Source organism: Chiloscyllium plagiosum, chromosome 42 (genome assembly GCF_004010195.1).
Source record: "Chiloscyllium plagiosum isolate BGI_BamShark_2017 chromosome 42, ASM401019v2, whole genome shotgun sequence".
Classification (NCBI taxonomy): domain Eukaryota; kingdom Metazoa; phylum Chordata; class Chondrichthyes; order Orectolobiformes; family Hemiscylliidae; genus Chiloscyllium; species Chiloscyllium plagiosum.
In genome coordinates, this window is record NC_057751.1 from 9,999,868 (window position 1) to 10,019,889 (window position 20,022).

At 40.6% G+C, this 20,022-nt stretch overlaps 1 protein-coding gene across 2 annotated transcripts in view; it reads right to left on the reverse strand.

Annotated features, from left to right (window-relative positions):
• LOC122543101 (inactive carboxypeptidase-like protein X2) overlaps positions 1-20,022 on the reverse strand; it is an 81,052-nt gene that overhangs the window by 37,399 nt on the left and 23,631 nt on the right. For both annotated transcript variants that reach the window (XM_043681355.1, XM_043681354.1), the window contains 3 exons: positions 15,254-15,358; positions 13,724-13,804; positions 7,234-7,308 (listed from right to left, as the gene is read on the reverse strand). In XM_043681355.1, the coding sequence (XP_043537290.1) occupies positions 7,234-7,308; positions 13,724-13,804; positions 15,254-15,358 (261 nt within the window). The remainder of the gene's footprint in view (positions 1-7,233; positions 7,309-13,723; positions 13,805-15,253; positions 15,359-20,022) is intronic.

A 20,022-nucleotide genomic window follows, 5' to 3' on the forward strand; every position in this document is an offset into this window, starting at 1 on the left:
TCATTTTTTTGTGTTTGTTTGTATTAAAGCAAACAAATATAATTTATGTGAATGCGGGAAGGGAAAAATATTCAGTAACATCAAATTCTAAGCCTTGAAGTGGTTAACCGTAAACAAATTGTTGTCAGACAGACAAAAGCTCAGTTCCAGTTTATTCTTTTGACATTATTTCACAATGAAATGACAAATTGCAATTTTATTTTTCTATTTCTAGAATCACTAATCCACTGAACCAAAACCTAGGAGCGACCAGGTCCACTTAATAGGAACCTGGGACAACTCTATGACAATAGGCTATCATGGAGTAACGTGAGAGTTAAAATCTATTATACCTATGCACTTGCTGTGTGCACATCAGCGCTGTATCACATCTGCTTGAAATTTGGCTTCAAGTTGGTGGCATGGCCCATTAATTTGGAGGTAGGCATTAATGCCTACGGTAACACAATGATTTGCAATACCACAGCAAATATTGGCTTCGGGTGAGTTTTATGCTGTAACAGTGTTTGTGATTGAAATCAGAGCCGAGTTGGTGAACATACGATCCCTGTGAGAATACAAGTCAAGTTATGGAGAAATTGTATAAATTTAGGCTGTTTCTTCACACATCCACATCAATAGCAGACTTTGAAGAAAGGCTGTACAGATTTGAAATTTTAAATGTAATATATCTCCACGGAGACGTTCAAACAGGAATTAGTTGAATGTAACAATCTGTGCCTACTGTTTTATTGGCTTATACTTAAAACAAATATGTCAAATCATTCAGAATTTCTGGCGGAGGTGGTGCAGCTGTGGAGATCTTTAAGATTGGAGAATGGGGGGATCTAAGATGGTGGCGATCTGAGAAGATCGCACTGCAGAGCTTCGCATCGCAGCAGGAGCAGGACGGTCCTTTAATCCGCCCAACCCAGGTCATCAGGATTTTTTGGGGCGTTGGAAAGTTTGTGGAGCCCCAAGAAACATTTAACAATTGACTTACATGTATTTTCAGCTGTCCAGAAATGCCGAAAAAGGGAGGAGGAGCATCCGAGGCCGGATCTGCAGTTCAGCCTGCAGCAGCCTCGGAGCCAATTACTCTCCAGGACCTGGTGAACCAGCTCTCGAAATCTCGTGAGATGCTGGGGAAACAGATTGAAGAGAAACTGGCTCCAGTCTCTCTCATGCTGCAGAAGCATGAGCAGCAGCTGGGAGACCTGGAGAAGAGGACGGATGAGGTGGAGCACAGGGTCACAGTGATGGAAGCTGATGCCAGTTCATTCAAGGAAGAGATCCAAGCCCTGAAGACGCAGGTTCATAATTTGCGTGACCAAGTGGATGATCTTGAAAACAGGGGCAGGAGAAAAAACATTCGGATCATTGGTCTGCCTGAGAGTTAGGAAGGTGAGCGACCTGCGGAATTTGTTAAGATTGGCTTCAGAAATTTCTTGACTTGGAGGCTGGCATGAGAGGATTGAAGATAGAGAGGGCTCACTGGGTCGCAGCGCGGAGGTCGGGTCTGGATCAACGCCCTTGTCCTTTCCTGATGCGGTTCCATCATTACCGGGATAAGGAGAGAATCATGGAGGCTTACAGACTCCAGGGGAAGGATCCAAAGGCCCTAATTTACAAGGGGTCTAAGATCATGTTTTTTCAGGACTTTTCAGCGGTGGTGATCCAGAAACGAAAATCATATGATGGTGTCAAGAGAGGACTGAAGGAGCTTGGGATTCAGTACTCCCTGAGATATCTGGCAGTGCTTCGGATCACCTCAGATGGATCCATGCATCTCTTTGACACATCGGAGAAGGCAAGAAGCTTTGTGGACAAACTAACCTAATTTAAACAATTGTAGTATGTATAAATGCTGTTGCTTGGGTATGTGTTTGTCATTCTGTAAAAGAAATGGAGGAAATCCGGTTGGAGCTTTGTTTTTCCCTTTTGTTTTCCTCTATTGATAATAATTTGGTTCAAACTATGTCTGGCGGTGGTTAAGATGTACATTTTAAATTTCTAAAATAGGATATACCAAAGGATAGGTGGAGTATTTATTTCCCCTTTTTTTAATAAAATATTTTTTTTTTATTCATATTGATATTCTATGGGGTGTTTATTTTTTTTAGCTTGTGCTTGCGATGCGGCTCTAGCTGGGAGAAGTGAAGGTGGTTGAGATGGTTATATGCCTATTTATGGGCAGTTCGGGATGGGTAGTTGCCCCCTCCGGGCAGGGGTGAGTTCCCCTACTCAGCACAATTGGCGCTTTATATGTTGGTTTGTTTTCTGGTTTTTGTTGTTTTTTATTTTTAATAATTTTGTATGTTTGTTAAATGTAGTGGTTTTAGTTTATGTAGTTTTTATATTTGGTGGACCATGTGACACTAAGGCTCAGCAATTTGTGGTTCAGGTTCCTCTCTGGAACTTAAATGTAATTGCAGAAGATTATGGCTAATGATTTGATTAAATGGTGTACCTGGAATATCAAGGGAAGTCACTCAATTAAGAGGAAGAAGGTACTCTTGAGTCTTAGAAAGGAGAAGGTGGATATCGCTTTGTTACAGGAGACACATTTGGATGACAAGGAGCATCTGAAATTACAGCAGAATGGCTTTGACCGAGTTTATTTTTCATCATTTAATACCAGAAGTAGGGGATGGCTATACTGGTTAGGAAACATCTCTCATTTAAATTGTTGGAATGTGTTAAAGACACATACAGGAGGTTTGTAATTATTAAAGCCTTGATAAATGGGGAAGAATATGGTGTTTTAAATGTTTATTGTCCCCCAGCTCATCCTATTAAATTCTTGGTAGATGCTTTTTCTAAACTGATAAGTCTCAAGTCTCACCACATCATTATAAGGGGAGATTTTAACTGCCTCATGGACCCCACAGTAGACAGGTTGCCAAAAGGTCCCTCGATACCCTCTGCACAAACTAAACTGTTATTGGGTCTGTGTGGGGAATTAGGGTTGGTGGACGTCTGGAGGTGTCTCCACCCTACAGGTAGGGATTTCACGTTTTTCTCCAATCCACATAGATGTCACACGAGGATTGATTTTTTTCTGACCCCTGCGGTAACCCTGGATCTGGTGGCATCCTGTACAATTGGTAATATTGCCATCTCTGATCATGCTCCAGTGTACCCCCTGATTAAAATTAAGGATGTTACATTGGATTCAAGGTACTGGCGAATGGACCCCTTTATTCTCATGGACAATAAGTTTGTGGACTATTTCTCTAGGGAATTTTGGGAATTCCTAGACATCAACATAGGCTCGGTTGATAGCTCATCTGTTCTCTGGAAAACTGCCAAAGCTTATGTCAGGGGGTTAGTTATTTCATATTCCACCAGTAGAAAGCGGCAGAAGGGTGAGCAGCAACGTCTCCTTGAAGCACGGTTGAAGGCAGCCAAGAAGGCCTATTTTGACAGACCTTCGTTGGTCAAACTACATAGGATTACGGCACTGCGGTCTGCACTAAATTCCGTGCTCACGCAGACGGCAAAGAAGGAGGTGGCTTTTGCTAAGCAAAGGTTATACGAGCATGATGACAAGCCAGGCAAATACTTAGCATACCTTGCCAGAAAGAGGAGTGCCCCACAAACCATTACAGCAATTAGGGAAGGGTCTGGGAACCTAACGTGATTCTAAAAAGATTAATGTGGCTTTCCAGAGATTCTACTCTAAGTTATATCAGTCTGAGAATTGTGAGGAGGGGCAGGCCAAAATGGAATCCTTTTTTAGAGATCTGAAGATCCTGGGTGTGACTCCCAAACAACAGTCCTTTCTCAATGCCCCGTTATCAGAGCAAGAAGTGCAGGAAGCTGTGAGGCAGCTTCAGAGTGGAAAGGTGCCCGGTCCTGACGGACTTCCCAGTGAATTCTATAAGAAATTTATAAGTATACTGTCAGGCTTGATGCTGAATATGTTTAATGATTCATACAGTCATGATTGTCTCCCACCATCTTTGAGAGAGGTCAATATTTCATTTATCCTTAAAAAAGGGAAGGATGCAGAAGACTATGCTTCATACAGGCCCATCTTGCTCTTAAAAGTGGACTTTAAGATCCTCTCTAAGACTCTCGCATTCAGGCTGGAGACTGTGTTACTCTCTATTATTAAAGAGAATCAGACGGGCTTCATAAAGGGTCACAGATCCTCCAATAATGTTAGGAGGCTGCTTAACGTAATTCAAGCAGCCAATACAGGGATTGGTGATTTCTTGAGATGCAGAGAAGGCATTTGACCGAGTTGAGTTGCCGTACCTTTTCTATACTCTAGACCGGTTTGGTCTGGGCCAAGTTTTCATAAGATGGGTACCTCTTGCGGCGGTCATTACCAATGGCGTACGATCAAGCAATTTTAGTATTTCTAGGGGAAGTCGGCAGGGCTGTCCCCTTTCACCATTACTTTTTACGTTGGTGATTGAACCGTTGGCAGAGGCCATTCATGGGGATCTCAATATATCAGCTTCAGAAGTGGGGTCAAAATTACACAAGATCTCGCTGTATGCAGACGATGTTCTAATTTTCTTGACAAATCCAGCAGTTTCAGTGCCTTGCCTGATACAATGCATTCACGTGTTTGGCGCTTTTTCAGGGTATAAGATTAATTTTGCTAAATCAGAGGCTATGCCTATGTGTGGTCTTACGAAAGAGTTGGCTCTTGAGAGTGACTATAGATTCCCATTTAGGTCGTCACAGGGGCGTTTTGTGTATTTGGGCATATTCATTACTCCAGTTCTGGATTGGCTGTTCAAAACCAATTTTACTCAATAATTTGAAAAAATTAAACAAGATCTGCAAAGATGGGAGGCACTTCCAGTCTCATGGTTGGGTCGGATAGCGCTTATTAAGATGAATATTCTCCCTCGTTTGCTATACCCTATATGGATGCTCCCCCTGATTTTCAATAAACAAACACTCAGGAGACTGAACAGTTGGTTCAGCTCCTTTATCTGGCACTGTAAACGGCCCCACATTAAATTAGCCAAACTGCAGTTGCCTCACAGATTGGGGGGAGTAGACCTTCCGGACATTAAAAATTACCAATTAAGCTTGCTTTTGACCTACGTGAGTGATTGGGTTTGTGGGAACCCTCTTTCAATATGGCTAGATATCGAAGCCTCCCAGGCAAGGTGCCCCCTTACCAGTTTGCTGTTTTTGGACAAGGTGAGGACAGTTAGGGAATATTGCCATAACCCAATAGTCATCAATACTGTTAAAGCATGGAGGGCAATTCAGCAGAGAGAAGATAATATTAGCAAAACACCTTTGTTTACACCTTTAGTGGGTGTGCTAGGTTTTCAACCAGGTATGATCGATTCAGGATTTAAACGTTGGGCACCTAGGGGTATATCTTGCATGGGTGATTTATTTGAGGGAGACATAATGATGTCCTTCGGTCCGTTAGTACGAAAGTATGAGTTACCTAATAGAGACTTCTTTCGTTTTTTTCAAGTTAGGCATTTTATTCAAAAAAAGACCATACTTTTGACAGATCCCTACAAATCTGACATAGAAAGAGGGGTACTAAGGGCTAAGAGTACAGTCTCTGTCAGTACTTTATATCACCAATTGGGGGGTGCCACCTCAGATGAGTCTGATCAACTCTGCAAGATGTGGGAAAGAGAGCTGGGTGTTGAAGTTTCTTCAGAGGCTATTTGGGAGAATGCAAGGAAGATATCAATTTGCAATAGGACCCATGCTTTACAGTTGAAGATTCTCCACAGGGTCCACTTAGCCCCAGGCCGTTTGTCAAAGTTTAAACCAGGGGTATCTTCAGCATGTCCCAAATGCAAGGTCTGCATGGGCACTCTTACCCATTGTCTTTGGTCTTGTGACAGGCTTCAAACATATTGGAGCGCTGTGGCGGGTGCAATGGAGAGGATTTTAGGTGTAGAGGTGGAGAAGGACCCTATTGTGCTCCTTTTGGGCCTACCCATTGTATTTCCTGCAGACGCCCATAAGAAAAAACTTTTCAATATTCTTACGTTCTGTGCAAGGAAGAATATCTTGCTCGGTTGGATATCCGAAAACCTCCAGGCCTGTCGGGTTGGCGGAAAATTGTTGTGGAGCATATTCCTCTGGATTTTCTCACAAATGTGGTACACCACAAAACTGAGAATTTTTACAAGACATGGCAACCCTTTATATAGCCGTAACAATTGTGTTTCATGAGTCCAATATCCAGGGAGGAGGAACTGTGAATGTATGTGTGTTTTGTTTGGCTGGGCTGAGTTATTACTATTTATTTGTTTGTTGTTAGGTATTTATTTATTTAGTTAAATAGCTAGTTTAGGTTTTTCTTTAATTTTATTCTTCTCTATATATGTTTATACATTCGTATAAGAGGGTGGGTTGGGAAATTTTTTTATTATTTGCGTTTAGTTTTGAAATATTTTTGTACTGTTTTGAATTGCATTGTTTTGTATTTGTTGTAATATTTAAAAATCTATTTTTTCTTAATAAATATATTATAAAAAAGTGGAGAATGGGGTTTCAATCCCACACTCATTTCCAACTGATATAATTTTCATTGTTAAAGGAAAGGGGACAGGGTGTGAATCACACAGATAGGAGATGGGAGCTCAGCAGTACCATTTGACTTTTGTTCTGAATTGTAAAATACCTCATTTTTGCTGTTCCAGGGCTTTACGAGCAATATAAGAATCATGAATTTGTGAAAAAGACAGAATCACTCTTGAAGGGCAGACAAATTCTTTTTGAATCTCATGGTCTGAAGTTATTTAAATCCCCAGCCCTTAGGAATAAAAGGACTGCAGTGTTCACCTCGAATTACAAAAAAATCTCCTTGCATACTGCTGGACCACTTTGATTGACAGGCCATCTTGCATATCTTTAAAAAGCTATCACCATCTGTTAGTGCAGATTTATATGAGTTCATTTTTGATATTTCCCAAGAGCTGTTGTTATAGCTGAGTGTCTTCTGAATACTTGGCTGAGTTTTAAATATTTCATGTTTTGAAAATATCTAATGTCCCAAGGTCCACAGCTTTTGGAGAAGCTTTTGTGGATTATCACTACCCTCTATGTGAAAAATAGTTTCCTCATTTCACTTAGCTTTGTTGATACTATTTAAGGTACCAGAACACATGCTCAGGACTGTATCAGGTGTTAGTCTCATCAGTCTGTACCAATGAATTGAATCACGGATAGTGTGAACTGATAAATTAGTGGGGAGAAACATTAACAATCAAGTTGGAGCAATAAATCTCTCAAAAGAATTTCACTGACTTTTTCCCAGTGGTGGCAAATATTCGTCTGGTTCTGTCTCCTCTGGAATCCTCCCATCAGGTTTCTTGGGGATAACTGCAAAATACAAAACAGTATGTCACCACAGCCATATTTCTTGTATATCCCAATTCTCTGAATCACCAGTATACAGTATATGTTGTTACGATTTAAATTTTGGGTGACCAGGCCATGTTGTAACTATTAACTGAAGATCCAATATAGACTGCAACCATAAATTCCAGTGTCCAGACTTTAAACAGCCGAGGACTTAGTATGTCTTTCTTTTCCGATTTTCTTCCTTTTTGAAGGCACTGAGTGTTGAAGGAATTTTGTGTGGTTCCGTGGCCGTGAAAGAATATCCAAGTAGCCAGTCCTTGAAGGTGGAATTTCTGGAGGGTAGTTGATTCTGCCTTTATTTGATATTCACACATGCATGTTTTCTGGCAGAGGTCAATGAATCATGGTCAGCAACGGAAATGCTCACTTTGTGTCTTCATTTGCATTAGTTGGTGCTGAAGACAAAAATATTGTGTCAAATGCAACTGGACCAAGGATCATACCTTGGATCTCCTAGTCTCAGTAAGATAAGGCATATCAAGTGAAAAAGTTGTGAACACTCGAATTCCAGGCATTCAATTTAAAGTACACTTAACCCACTTGTTATTCATATGTCAGTTAATTGTCTCAGACATTGCACATGACTGATTGATACTGTTTAAAATTACTGAAATGATGGGATAATGCTGATCCGAACCATGAAAGTCATCATGCTAATTTAGGGAAAATTGTATGGCAAAACCTTCATTACAGTAATAAGTTCACACAAATATGTTCAAATGTAGAAGCTGCTTATTATCATTAAGGTGCACAACATTTCTGTTCAGAAAGCTGCAAATCCAAACAGTGCTCCAGTGACAGAAACATTAACAATTGAATTCTCGAGTGATTGCTATCTTCTGATTACTTGTGAAATATGTTGCTTGAAACATGAATTCCCCTTTCCACCCACTTCAGTCTTTCTGGTTTCATTGACTTCTCCATCAATAAAAAGACTTGGGCAAAGAATTTCAATGGTGTTACTCAAACTCAGAAGTACAGGTAGTTCTTCTGTAATGTGTGTTTCTTCAGCACGAATTGGGTATAACATGACTGATGAATTGTGCACGTTGTTTGCACAACACGAACTTTCTGCTGAATGGCTATATCGGGTTTTTTGAAACGTGATCTACAGTGCGATTTCTACAGCAGTTTCCTAAAGGAACACAACTGTTTCATTATAGCAAAATGACCTGTACTAACAGCCTTTTCCAATCCTCCAGATTGCTCCACCAATTTCTTTTTATGCCATGTACATCAGCTACATGGCATGAGGTCCAGATGACACACTTCACAAGACTGAGCTCAAGTTAGGAGTTGTCCATTCGCCTCTTAAAGTCTGGTCCACCATTTGATATAATCATGCTGATCTTATTGTGGCCTCTACTTCTCTTCTCCTGTCTTCCCTCAGTGAGCCTTGACTCTTTAATCAAAAATCTATCTCACTCACCCTTCAATATGTTCAATGATCCAGCCTCGATTGCTCTCAGGGAAGAGAATTCCACAGACTAACAATCCTCTGAGCAAAATATTAGTTATCCTCATTTCAGTCTTGGCAGACCCCTAATTATTAACTTATTTCACTTGGTTCAGATGCTTTTACCAGGGAAACACGCCTCAGCAGCTTCCCAGTTGAGTCCCTTCAGCATCTTTCATGTGTCAATTAAATCACTTCTCATTATCGGCTCAACCTGCTCACTTTTTCCTTACATGCTAAAGTCTTCATTCCAGGAATCAGTCAAGTGCACAGTTGTCTGTTGACCAGTGGTGTTCCACCAGGATCAGTGCTGGGACCTCTGCTGTTCGTGGGCTACATAAATGATTTGGAGGAAAACATAGCTGGTCTACTTCATAAGTTTGTGTACGATACCAAGATTGATGAAATTGCGGGTAGTGAGGAGGATTGTCAGAGGTACAGCAAGGTCTAGATCAGTTTGTAGGCATGGGCAGGAAAATGGCAGATGAAATTCAATCTGGACAAATGTGAGGCATTTTGGAAGATCAAGTACAGGTGGAAATTATGAAGTGAATGGCAGAACCCCTCAGATATGCAGAGGGATCTGGATGTGCAGATCCACAGATCACTTAGGAAGACAGTGCAGGTATAAGGTCATAAAAAAGGCTTGCCATCATTGGAAGTGCCATTGAGTATAAGGATAGGCAGGTTATGCTGCAACTTTATAGAACTTTAGTTAGGCCACACTTGGAATATTGCATACAGTTCTGCTCATCACACTACCTGTGCTATATTGTTCTTTATTCTTTCTGTAAATGAAGACAGCTTTAGTATGGAAGGGCAAAATATGTTGGTGCAGGCTTGGATGACCAAAGACCTATTCCTGTACTGTATTGTTCTTTGTACCAGAAGGATTTGGATGCTTTGGGGAGGGTACAGAAAACATTTACCAGGATATTGCCTGGTATGGGGGATTTTGGCTGTGATGAGAGGTTGGATAGACAGGGTTTGTTTTCACTGAAATGCAGGAGGTTAAGGGGGGAACCTGATAGAAGTTTGTAAGATTGTGAATGGCACGGATAGAGTGGAAAGTATGGGGCTTTTTCTCAGGGTGGAGGGATCAATTACTAGAGGACACAGGTTCAAGGGTGTGTGGATGGAAGTGATGGATTGGGGATGGTGGTAAAGTTTAAAAGAGATGTGCGAGGTAAGTTTTTCACACAAAGGGTGGTGAGTGCCTGGAGCGTGCTGCTAGAGGAGGTGTTGGAAGCAGACATAATAACAACATTCAAGAAACACCTGGACGAATACATGAATAGGAAGGCAATAGATGGATATGGATCCTGTAAGTGAAGACAGCTTTAGTATGGAACGTTAAAATATGTGGCCACAGCCTTGGAGGGCCAAAGGGCCTGTTCCTATGCTATATTGTTCTTTGTTCTTTCACCACATCTGATGCAGTAATATCCTTTTATAAGTAAGGAGACCAGATCCGCACAGTCTTCCCAACACTGTTGCAATACTTCCCTATTATTGTAACACAATTCCCTTGTAACAAATGACAACATTCCACTTACTTCCCTCATCTGTCACTGTATCTGCAGTTAACTTTCATTCATGTACCAGAGCACCAAGATTCTGCTGTACCAACAAGCCCGTTTAATAATTCAATATTTTTCTATTTTTCTGACCAAAGTGGACAAGTTCACTTTTGTTCCCCCCATGTTATACTCGGTCTGCCAAATTTGAGCGCATTTTACATCTTGGCCATTTTGTTTCTTATCTTTGTGTCTTTATGTCCTCAGCAAAAGCAGCAACTCTACATTTGGTCCCTTCATCTAAATATTTCATGCAGATTGTAAACAGTTGAGACCTCAGCACTGATCCCTCAGCATTCCACTCAGTTCAGCTTGCTAACCTAAAAGTGACCCCTTTCTTCCTATCTGCTTTCTGTGAGCTAACCAATCTGCTATCTCCGTTAATATGTTACCCTCTACACTGTGTGTTCTTAATGGGTGAAAGAGCTTTTCAATTGCCGCCTTATTGAATACCAGTGAACTGATGTTTTGTAACTGCGAACTTCCATTATTTCACACTATCTCCTCATTCATTCTTTTTTGAGATTTAACAATTGTCATCTTGTCCCAAAGTAACATGATTTTTTTTAATGCTCATATAAAGTTCTTTTTCAAGTTGAGGAAACTGTTGTCAACTTGACATTATCCATGTCCATATCGGTTCATGATTTCTACTAAGACTTGGCTCAGAACGATCTATTGGTGCTCTTATTGTCTAACCTGCAAGCTTTGGGATCTCTGCTCTTTTATGCTTTCATAATTCTTTGTCTTTAGTATTACAACATGTGACGCAGTCTGGCACTACACACTTTTAACAAAAATAATTTTCAGTGATCGCTGATCTCAGCTACTTTCAGGCTGTAAGACATTTAATTTAGCTCAATGTTTGTTGCGTCTAATTCTTACCATCTTATTCTGTCAATTATCAATTTCCTCAGCTCTTTCTCCGCTGTCCCTTCTCCACTCCATTTCTTTTCTCATTCTGTCGCCTCAACCACTCACTTCTCATTCTTTCCTTTTTCATCTGAACACTCTGGACTCATTGTCTTATTTCAATGCACTGAATCATGACTATTATGTAATGTGATGGATTTCAATCTTAAAGTCATAGAGTTTTTACAGTATGGAAAGAGGACATACAGCCCTGCATGTCGACACTAGCCATCAAACATCCATCTATTGTAATCCCATTTTCCAGCACTTAGCCCATAGCCAAATAAGCTATGATGTTTCATGTGTTCATCTAAGTAGTTCTTAAATGTCTTGAGAGTTCCCGCCTTCACAACCCCTTGAGGCAGCGAGTTCCAAATACCCATATTCTCTGGGTGAAAAATACTTCTCTTAAATCCTCTCTAAACCTTAAAAACTAGCAGGCGAAAGGCATCTCCTGATCTAACCTGTCGAGGCCCTTTTTAATAGATTTATTTCCTTCATGCCTTTTGATGGGAGAATGGAAATATAAATTTGTTCAGTTCTTTGATGGCACACTTTCATGCCTGATTTTCATATCCAGACGGCAGGCATGTTTAGCTTTTGAAAGTTTTGCTGAGTTAAAATGAAATTCCTGTATCTCCTCTCGTAATAAGACCACATCCAGAGAATTCAGTTTCATCGTCATGTCACCTTTACTTTTTGTCTGTAAACTCCGTAAACATTCATTCAAAACATGTATATTGCTCCCCTATGTGGGAAGAGTCATCTTATACCCATCTCAGATTTTTACACAGAAGAAAAAGCTTTTGTCTATCAGGCAACCTGTCCAGCAATACCAGTCTCTCTCACATCCCCTCTTCTAGCCTTTTTCCATGTCATTTTATCAATACAATCATAATATTTTCTGTTTTTCTTGATAAATGAAAAAAAATCTAAAATGTCTTGCCTCTTTGCATTCTCTCTTACTTCGCACACCTTCACCACTGCATTGAAACAAATTATCGCATTGTTTCCCAGACTAACTTTTTTTTTCTCAGATCCTCAAAACAGGAATACTTACTAGCATCAATTATTTTTCTCCTGCCACAGTCTGTTAAAACTGACGCTTGACATTACCGAATGAGAAGAAATGGTGAAGAAAATCAGAAAATGGTATCATGGAGGCTTTGACACTTCATGAAGATTACTAAAGTTGACAAATCTTCACTTGAGATAGGTGTTGCTGTCTTTAATGTCAAGGAAGATTAAAATCGGATACTAACTATTTTTGTCAGTAAGAGTAATTAAGCAAAGTGACAGTGATATGAGGCTGAAAAAATGTTTTGCATTGTTAAAAGTGAGAAACACTAGAAGGAATTGATGTGAGAAAGCATGATGAGAAGAGAATGTGGAAAATGTATATGGAATTCAGTGTAAATGCAATGTGGAGCAAAATATGCAGATATGCCTCATCTCACCAGCTACATAAACCCCTCACCACACTCCTCTCTTTGCACAATCCCATGATTATTCAAGATTTCATGATTGTGTCACAATTTTTGTCTACTGATATTCTATAATTTATTATTGCTACAATAAGAACTTGTTTCATGTTGGACCAGAGGTTTTATTTTATTTTAATTCCCACTTGATTTTTCAAAGCCACACACCTCATCTATCCAAATGGGTAGGTATGTAGTTGGATGTCCTTTCATGAGGCACTGGCATAGCAGGTGGACTGTGCCAAAGACCACCCTACTTCCTTCTCTTTTGTCCTGATGGGGAGATTCTCAGTTTTGACAATGTTCCCTTTTTTTTCATTTCTTTTACCATTGGTCATAGCAGATAAACTGGTTTCTGCTAGCTGTTTCTGCAATTTACAGCAAACCAAATTTGCAGTCTCTGTTGCAAAACAGACACTTCAGATTTGTTATTTCTTGGAAATATTTCTGGACACCATTCTGTTGAAATGCCATAATTTAATTCCTATTGTCCTTTTCTTTGTATGGAAGGTCTTTAATATGCACTATGTTAAGATACATCTGTAAAGTATTGCTGACAATAGGGTGGGTTCCTGAGGCTGCCATAAGTTGAGTGCAGGTCTGCAGATAAAGGAATGAAACTGGGAAATGTGATATTGTTTTCCTGAGACCCAAACAATGGGGAGATGAAACATGGATTGTGTCTGGATATCTTTCCAGATATATTGCAAAATCTTGCAATTGTAATGTTTTATCATCTTTGTGAGGATGACATTTTAAATATGTGTTCCGAATTTCCTAAAAATCACATTTTAGAATGCGACAAAGAGACTGAACTAGTGTTCAGAGAAATTGCACGTTTCATTTGAGATTTTTCATTTAACTTGTAGCACAATTAAGGATCCTTCAAAATATTATTGTGCAGACAAAAAGCAATAGGACATATCATTGTCATTAAAAATACTTACAGTCTTCTTCATTCCAAGTATATGCCTCCCCGAGATCTTCATAGTCATATATTTCATCAAGATCGGGCTCTTTAGGTTGCACTGAAACACACAGAGAATTCATCTTTTGCTGATTTGACTATATTTGCTGTTAAGCCAGGAGCAAAGTTGGTGTATTCCAGTGTCATTCACTATCATTCACACATCTACGATTGGTATTTGGAATTAGAAAAGTTACATTCTCTTTTAACAGAAATGGATATCTCCCTCTCCACTAAGTTCTGATTGTCTCAGTATGCCTCTTGCAAAGTAAAATTGCTGTGTGAATAAACTAGCAAAGATCTAAAGGTTGAAAATTGAAAAAAAAAACTGGAAAAGCAAAGCAGGCCACTCAGTGTCAGAGAAAAATGGCACTATCCGTTTGAAGGCCATTCAGTTTTGTTAGACCATAGAAAATAGTAACAGGTGAAGGCATGTCAGAGCCTTGACCCTGCTCCTCCACTCAATACAATCATGGCTGATCCGTGTTCTGCCAAATAGTCACACCGCATTTTATTTTAACATTTTTCTTTTGGTTGCTGACCGAACAACCTTTATGCTCCACTACTTTTAAACCATTCACATGAAATAATCTCATATAAGGTTCAGTTTCGTTCAAGCTTATTGTTTACCTGTATGTGAAGCAATATTTTTCTGTTGGCAAGCTCACATGCAGTGTCTCTAGAGTGCTGTCAGTTGAAAAATCTCTTTAAAAAGTGATAAAAGCTGTGTCGCTGGAAATAGTTTGGAACCAGTGGATGCTGAGTTGGTGGTGGCAGTGGGCGGAATGTTTGGAAACGGCGGTGGGGGGGGGGGCGGTTTCTCATTTAAGATTTACTGCCACAAAATTAAATGCTGTTATTCATCTCAAAATTGTATTTTAAATTTCAGTCAGCCTAAATTTTAATTCTGTCTCAAAACGGGCACACTTTAAATTCTGAAGTCGTGGGAATTTTTAAAATATTTTTACAACTGCTGTATTAAAAAAATGTCAGTGAATCAGCTGCTTGCTGACTTCAATGGAAATAAAAATTGAGAAAGATGGTGATTCACTATCATCCATTTCATGCCACAATTATTTTTACTGACGAAGGATGATGATTGCTTTCAGTTCTGTGATAATGTTTTGCATTGTTTGGAACTCTGAATGCCTACAAGCAAGTGGTAGGAAGACTGGAAAGTAATTTTTTGTCGGGCCTTTACTGCTTTCCTACTTTCAATTTTCCAACCGAACTAAAGAACTCATGTGTCATATGTGAAAGGACAACGCACAGGCTCACTGCATTAATTTGTTCTTTGTCATTGTATCCTATCATGCCAATTCCCAAACTCAGCAAATTGAGAGTATAGAACATTTCTGACTAACATACTGTCATTGACTACCTCCAATTGGAAGGTCAGGATGAACTTCTTCAGTTACCAGGTTAGTATAAAAACTGGTCCAGGTAGTTGGAATTCAATCAGCCGTGTAAAGTGATGTCAGAACTGGCAGACAAGCAGAAGGCTACTTACACTCTCCATATTCATCTGGTTCAAGTTCATCAATCTCCAACTCAAATTCTAGCTCCTCATCAAGAGTTGTGTCATAATCTTTCTCATCTGGTGTGCTCCACCCATCTGTATTATATTACAGAATTTGATTAGAATGAGGTTTTGGCTTTCCATTTCTGAAATGCTAATTTTCAAAGCTTGTGAAAATCTTTTTATCTGTTACTCAGTTAAACAAAAGAGATCACATTACACCAAAGCAGGGCAACAATTTTGATATCACAAGATGTGGTAGAAATTGGGGTAGCACAGTGGTTAGCACTTTTTCTCACAGTGTTAGGGACCTGGGTTCAATTCCAGCCTTAGGTGATTGCCTGTGCGGGCTTCCTCCAGGTGCTCCGGTTTCTTCCCACAGTCCAAAGATGTGCAGGCTAACTGGATTGGCCATATTAAATTGCCCTATGGTGTCCAGGGTTGTATAGGTTAGGGGCATCCCAACTGGGTGGGCTGCTCTTTGGAAGGTTGGTGCAGACTCGATGGGCCGAATGGCCTCTCTCTGCACTGTCAGGATTCTATGAAATAAAGTAAGGAACATTTCAAATGCAGGAATTTTTGAATTTCCCTCAAGGGACTTGAATGATACTTCACGACTTCCTGGGAGAATGATGCATACTAATACCCATCTAATTCATTGTTTCATATGAGCAGTTTTCAGTAATGGGCATTTGGGATGCACTTGAATGACAAATTAATAGAAGAATATCAGTATTTTCTCAGTTGGTCTGGTAGCTAATTTGGGGATCTTGGTATGTGATGAGTTTTTCTGATGCTCTGATCGTGTGCCTGCCTTTGAGCCAGAGACATTCAGTACAAGTCCCTCCTCAAGAGTTGATGGCAAAGGAAGACAAATTTACAACATGGCCAAACATTTTGAGTACTAACCTGAAAATCTTTCCAAAACATACTAACAAAAGGAAAATGTGCATGTTGCCACAGTAACTTGGACACAGTGAACAGTAACATCTCACCACCACTTTGTTTAATACGAGGATCAAAACGATTGATTAGTTGTCCTGACACTTTGACAGCCATTGTGTCAGAAGATTGAGGGTTAATGTCCAACTCCAGACACTAGGCTGATACAAGATTAAAGAGCATGGTTACTGCAATGTCTTGATAACATCGATCTCTGATGAGTTCATAAGATATTGGAGCAGAATTAGGCCATTTGGATCTGCTCCGCCATTCAATTATGGCTGATATGCTCCTCATGCCCATTTTCATGCCTGCTCTCCATATCCTTTCTACCCATTACCAACTAAAAATTTGTATAACGTCTTCTTAAAGTTACTCACTGTCCTGGCATCCACCGCACTTTGAGGTACTGAATTCCACAGATTCACAACCCTTTGGAGAAGTAGTTTGTCCTCAACTCTGTTTTAAACTCTCCTTATCCTAAGACTAGACCTCTCATCCTAGAATGGCCCACAAGAGGAAGCATCCACTCCAAATCTATTTTATCCACATCTTTTACCATCTTGAAGACCTCTATTTGATTCCCCCTCATTCTTCTAAATTCCAAGGAGCATGGGCCCAAACTGTTCAACCTCTCCTCATATGACAAACCCCTCATCTCTGGGTTCAATTGAGTAACCCTTCTCTGAACTGCCTGCAATGCCGCGACATCTTTCGTGGGGACCAAGACTGTGCACAGTACTCCAGGTGTGGTCTCACCAATACCTTGTGTAGTTCCCACAATACTTCCTTACCTTTATATTCTTTTAGCTACAAAGCCAACATTCCATTTGCTTTCTTTATTATCTGCTGTACCTGCATGCTAGTTTTCTGTGACTTATGAACAAATCCACTTAGATCCCACTGCACCAGTGCACCCTGAAGTCTTTTCCCATTCAGATAATAGGTCGCTTTCCCATTTTTTCGACCCACATGCATGACCTCGCATTTATCCATGTTAAACTCCATCTGCCACATTTTGGCCCACTCTCCTAATCCACCTATAATCCATTTGTAACATTCCTATTTCCTCATAGCAGTTTACTGACCCGCCTATTTTTGTGTCATCCGCAAATTTGGCTACAGAGCCTTCTATCCCTGTATCCTTCTCAGTCAGCACCTGCAACATGAACTTCATTGTTTATGGGATTGGCTGTCACGTTTCTTCAATTACATCACAAACCAAACTTATAAAATACAACAGGTTGTAAAAGGCACATGACTATGAATGTTTCTGTTGAAATGAAAAAACCTTACAGCTAGAACAAACAAAGTTGTTATCTCTAGTTTGTTATTCCTGCGATGTGCTAACGAGGCGAGGAGAGAGTCAGCAGTTGAACACGTGACTACAGGATGGTGCAGGAGTGAGGTATTCAGATACCTGGATAATTGGGGCTCATTCTGGGTTGGTGGGACCTCCATAAACAGGATGGTCAACACCTGAACCAGAGGGGTAACAATATCCTAGGGGGGAGATTTGCAAATACTCTTTGGGAGGTTTTAACAAATTCAGTAAGGGGATGGGAACCTGAATTGTAGCACCAGTGTTCAGGAGGTTGAGAGTGGTGAGATCATAAATAAGGTTTCAAGGTCGCAAGAGTGTATCGGCAGGCAGGGAGGAGGTTTGAAGTGTGTCAACTTCAATGTCAGGAGCACCCAGAATAAGGTGGGTGAACTTGTATCATGGGTTTGTATCTGGAACTTCCATGTTATGACCATGGGAATAGTTGTTGTAGGTTCTGGGGTTTAGGTGTTTCAGTAAGAACAGGGAAGGTGATAAAAGAAGGGGATTAGATTACTTTACTAGATTAGATTACTTTACAGTGTGGTAACAGGCCCTTCGGCCCAACAAGTCCACACCGACCCTCCGAAGCGCAACCCACCCAGACCCTTACATTTACCCCTTATCTAACACTACGGACAATTTAGCATGGCCAATTCACCTGACCTGCACATCTTTGGACTGTGGGAGGAAACCGGAGCACCCGGAGGAAACCCACGCAGACACGGGGAGAATGTGCAAACTCCATACAGTCAGTCGCCTGAGGCAGGAATTGAACCCAGGTCTCTGGCGCTGTGAAGCAGCAGTGCTAACCACTGTGCCACCGTGCCGCCCACGGAGTGTGGCATTGTTAGTCAAGGCCAGTATTACAGTGGCAGAAAGCATGTTTGATGAGGACTTGTCCAATGAGGTAGTATGGGCTGAGGTTAGAAACAGGAAAGGAGAGATCACCCTGTTGGGAGTTTTCTATAGACCTCCAAAAAAGTTCCAGAGGTGTAGAGAAAAGGATTGCAAAGATGATTCTGGACAGGAGTGAAAGTAACAGGGTAGTTGTTATGGGGGCTTTAACTTTACAAATATTGACTGGAAACGCTATAGTTTGAGTCCTTCAGATGGGTTAGTTTTTGTGCAATGTGTGGGGAAGGGTTTCCTGACATAGTGTGTAGATAGGCCAACAATAGGCAAGGCCACATTAGATTTGGTATGGGTAATGAGCCAGGCCAGGTATTAGATTTGGATGTAAATGAGCACTTTGGTGATACTGACCACAATTTGGTTATGTTTACTTTAGCGATGGAAAGGGATAGATACATACCGCAGGGCAAGAGTTATAGCTGGGGAAAGGCAATTATGATGCAATTAGGCAAGATTTAGGATGCATAGGATGGCAAAGGAAACTGCAGGGGATGGACACACTTGAAATGTGGAGCTTGTTCAAGGAACAGCAACTGCGTGTCCTTAATAAATATGTACCTGTCAGGCAGGCAGGAAGTGGTAAAGCGAGGGAGTTGTGGTTTACTAAAGAAGTTGAATTTCTTGTCAAGAGGAAGAAGAAGACTTATGTTAGGATGAGACATGAGGGCTGTTAGGGCGTTTGAGAATTAAAGTTCACCAGGAAAGACCTAAAGAGAGAGCTAAGGAGAGCCAGGAGGCCATGAGAAGGTGTTGACACATAGGATCAAAGAAAACATGATAGCTTTCCTTGGTATGTCAGGAAGAAAAGAATGACGAGAGTAAGATTAGGGCCAGTCAAGGACAGTAGTGGCAAGTTGTGCGTGGAATCTGAGGAGATAGGAAGAGGCAGTATTTTGTCAGTATTCACACAGGAAAAAGACAATATTATCGAGGAGAATACTGAGATACAGGCAATTAGACTAGACGGGATTGAGGTTCATAAGGAGGAGGTGTTCGCAATTGAAAATAGATAAGTCCCCTGGGCCGGATGGGAATTATCCTAGGCATCCCTGGGAAGCTAGGGAGGAGATTGCAGAGTCTTTGGCTTTGATCTTTATGTTGTCATTGTCTACAGGAATAGTACCAGAAGACTGGAGGATAGCAAATGTTGTCCCCTTATTCAAGAAGGGGAGTAGAGACAACCCTGGTAATTATAGACCAGTGAGCCTTACTTCAATTGTGGGTAAAGTGTTGGAAAAGATTATAAAAACTAGGATTTATAATTATCTGGAAAGGAATAATTTGATTAGGGATAGTCAACATGGTTTTGTGAAGCGTCACAAATCTTATTAAATTATTTGAGAAGATGACCAAACAGGTGGATGAGGGTGAAGCGGTTGATATGGTGTATATGGATTTCAGTAAAGCATTTGATAAGGTTCCCTACGATAGGCTACATTTACTATAAACCAACCGACTCCCACAGCTACCTAGACTACGCCTCCTCCCACCCTGCCCCCTGTAAAAACGCCATCCCATATTCCCAATTCCTTCTTCTCCGCCGCATCTGCTCCCAGGAGGACAAGTTCCAATACCGTACAAC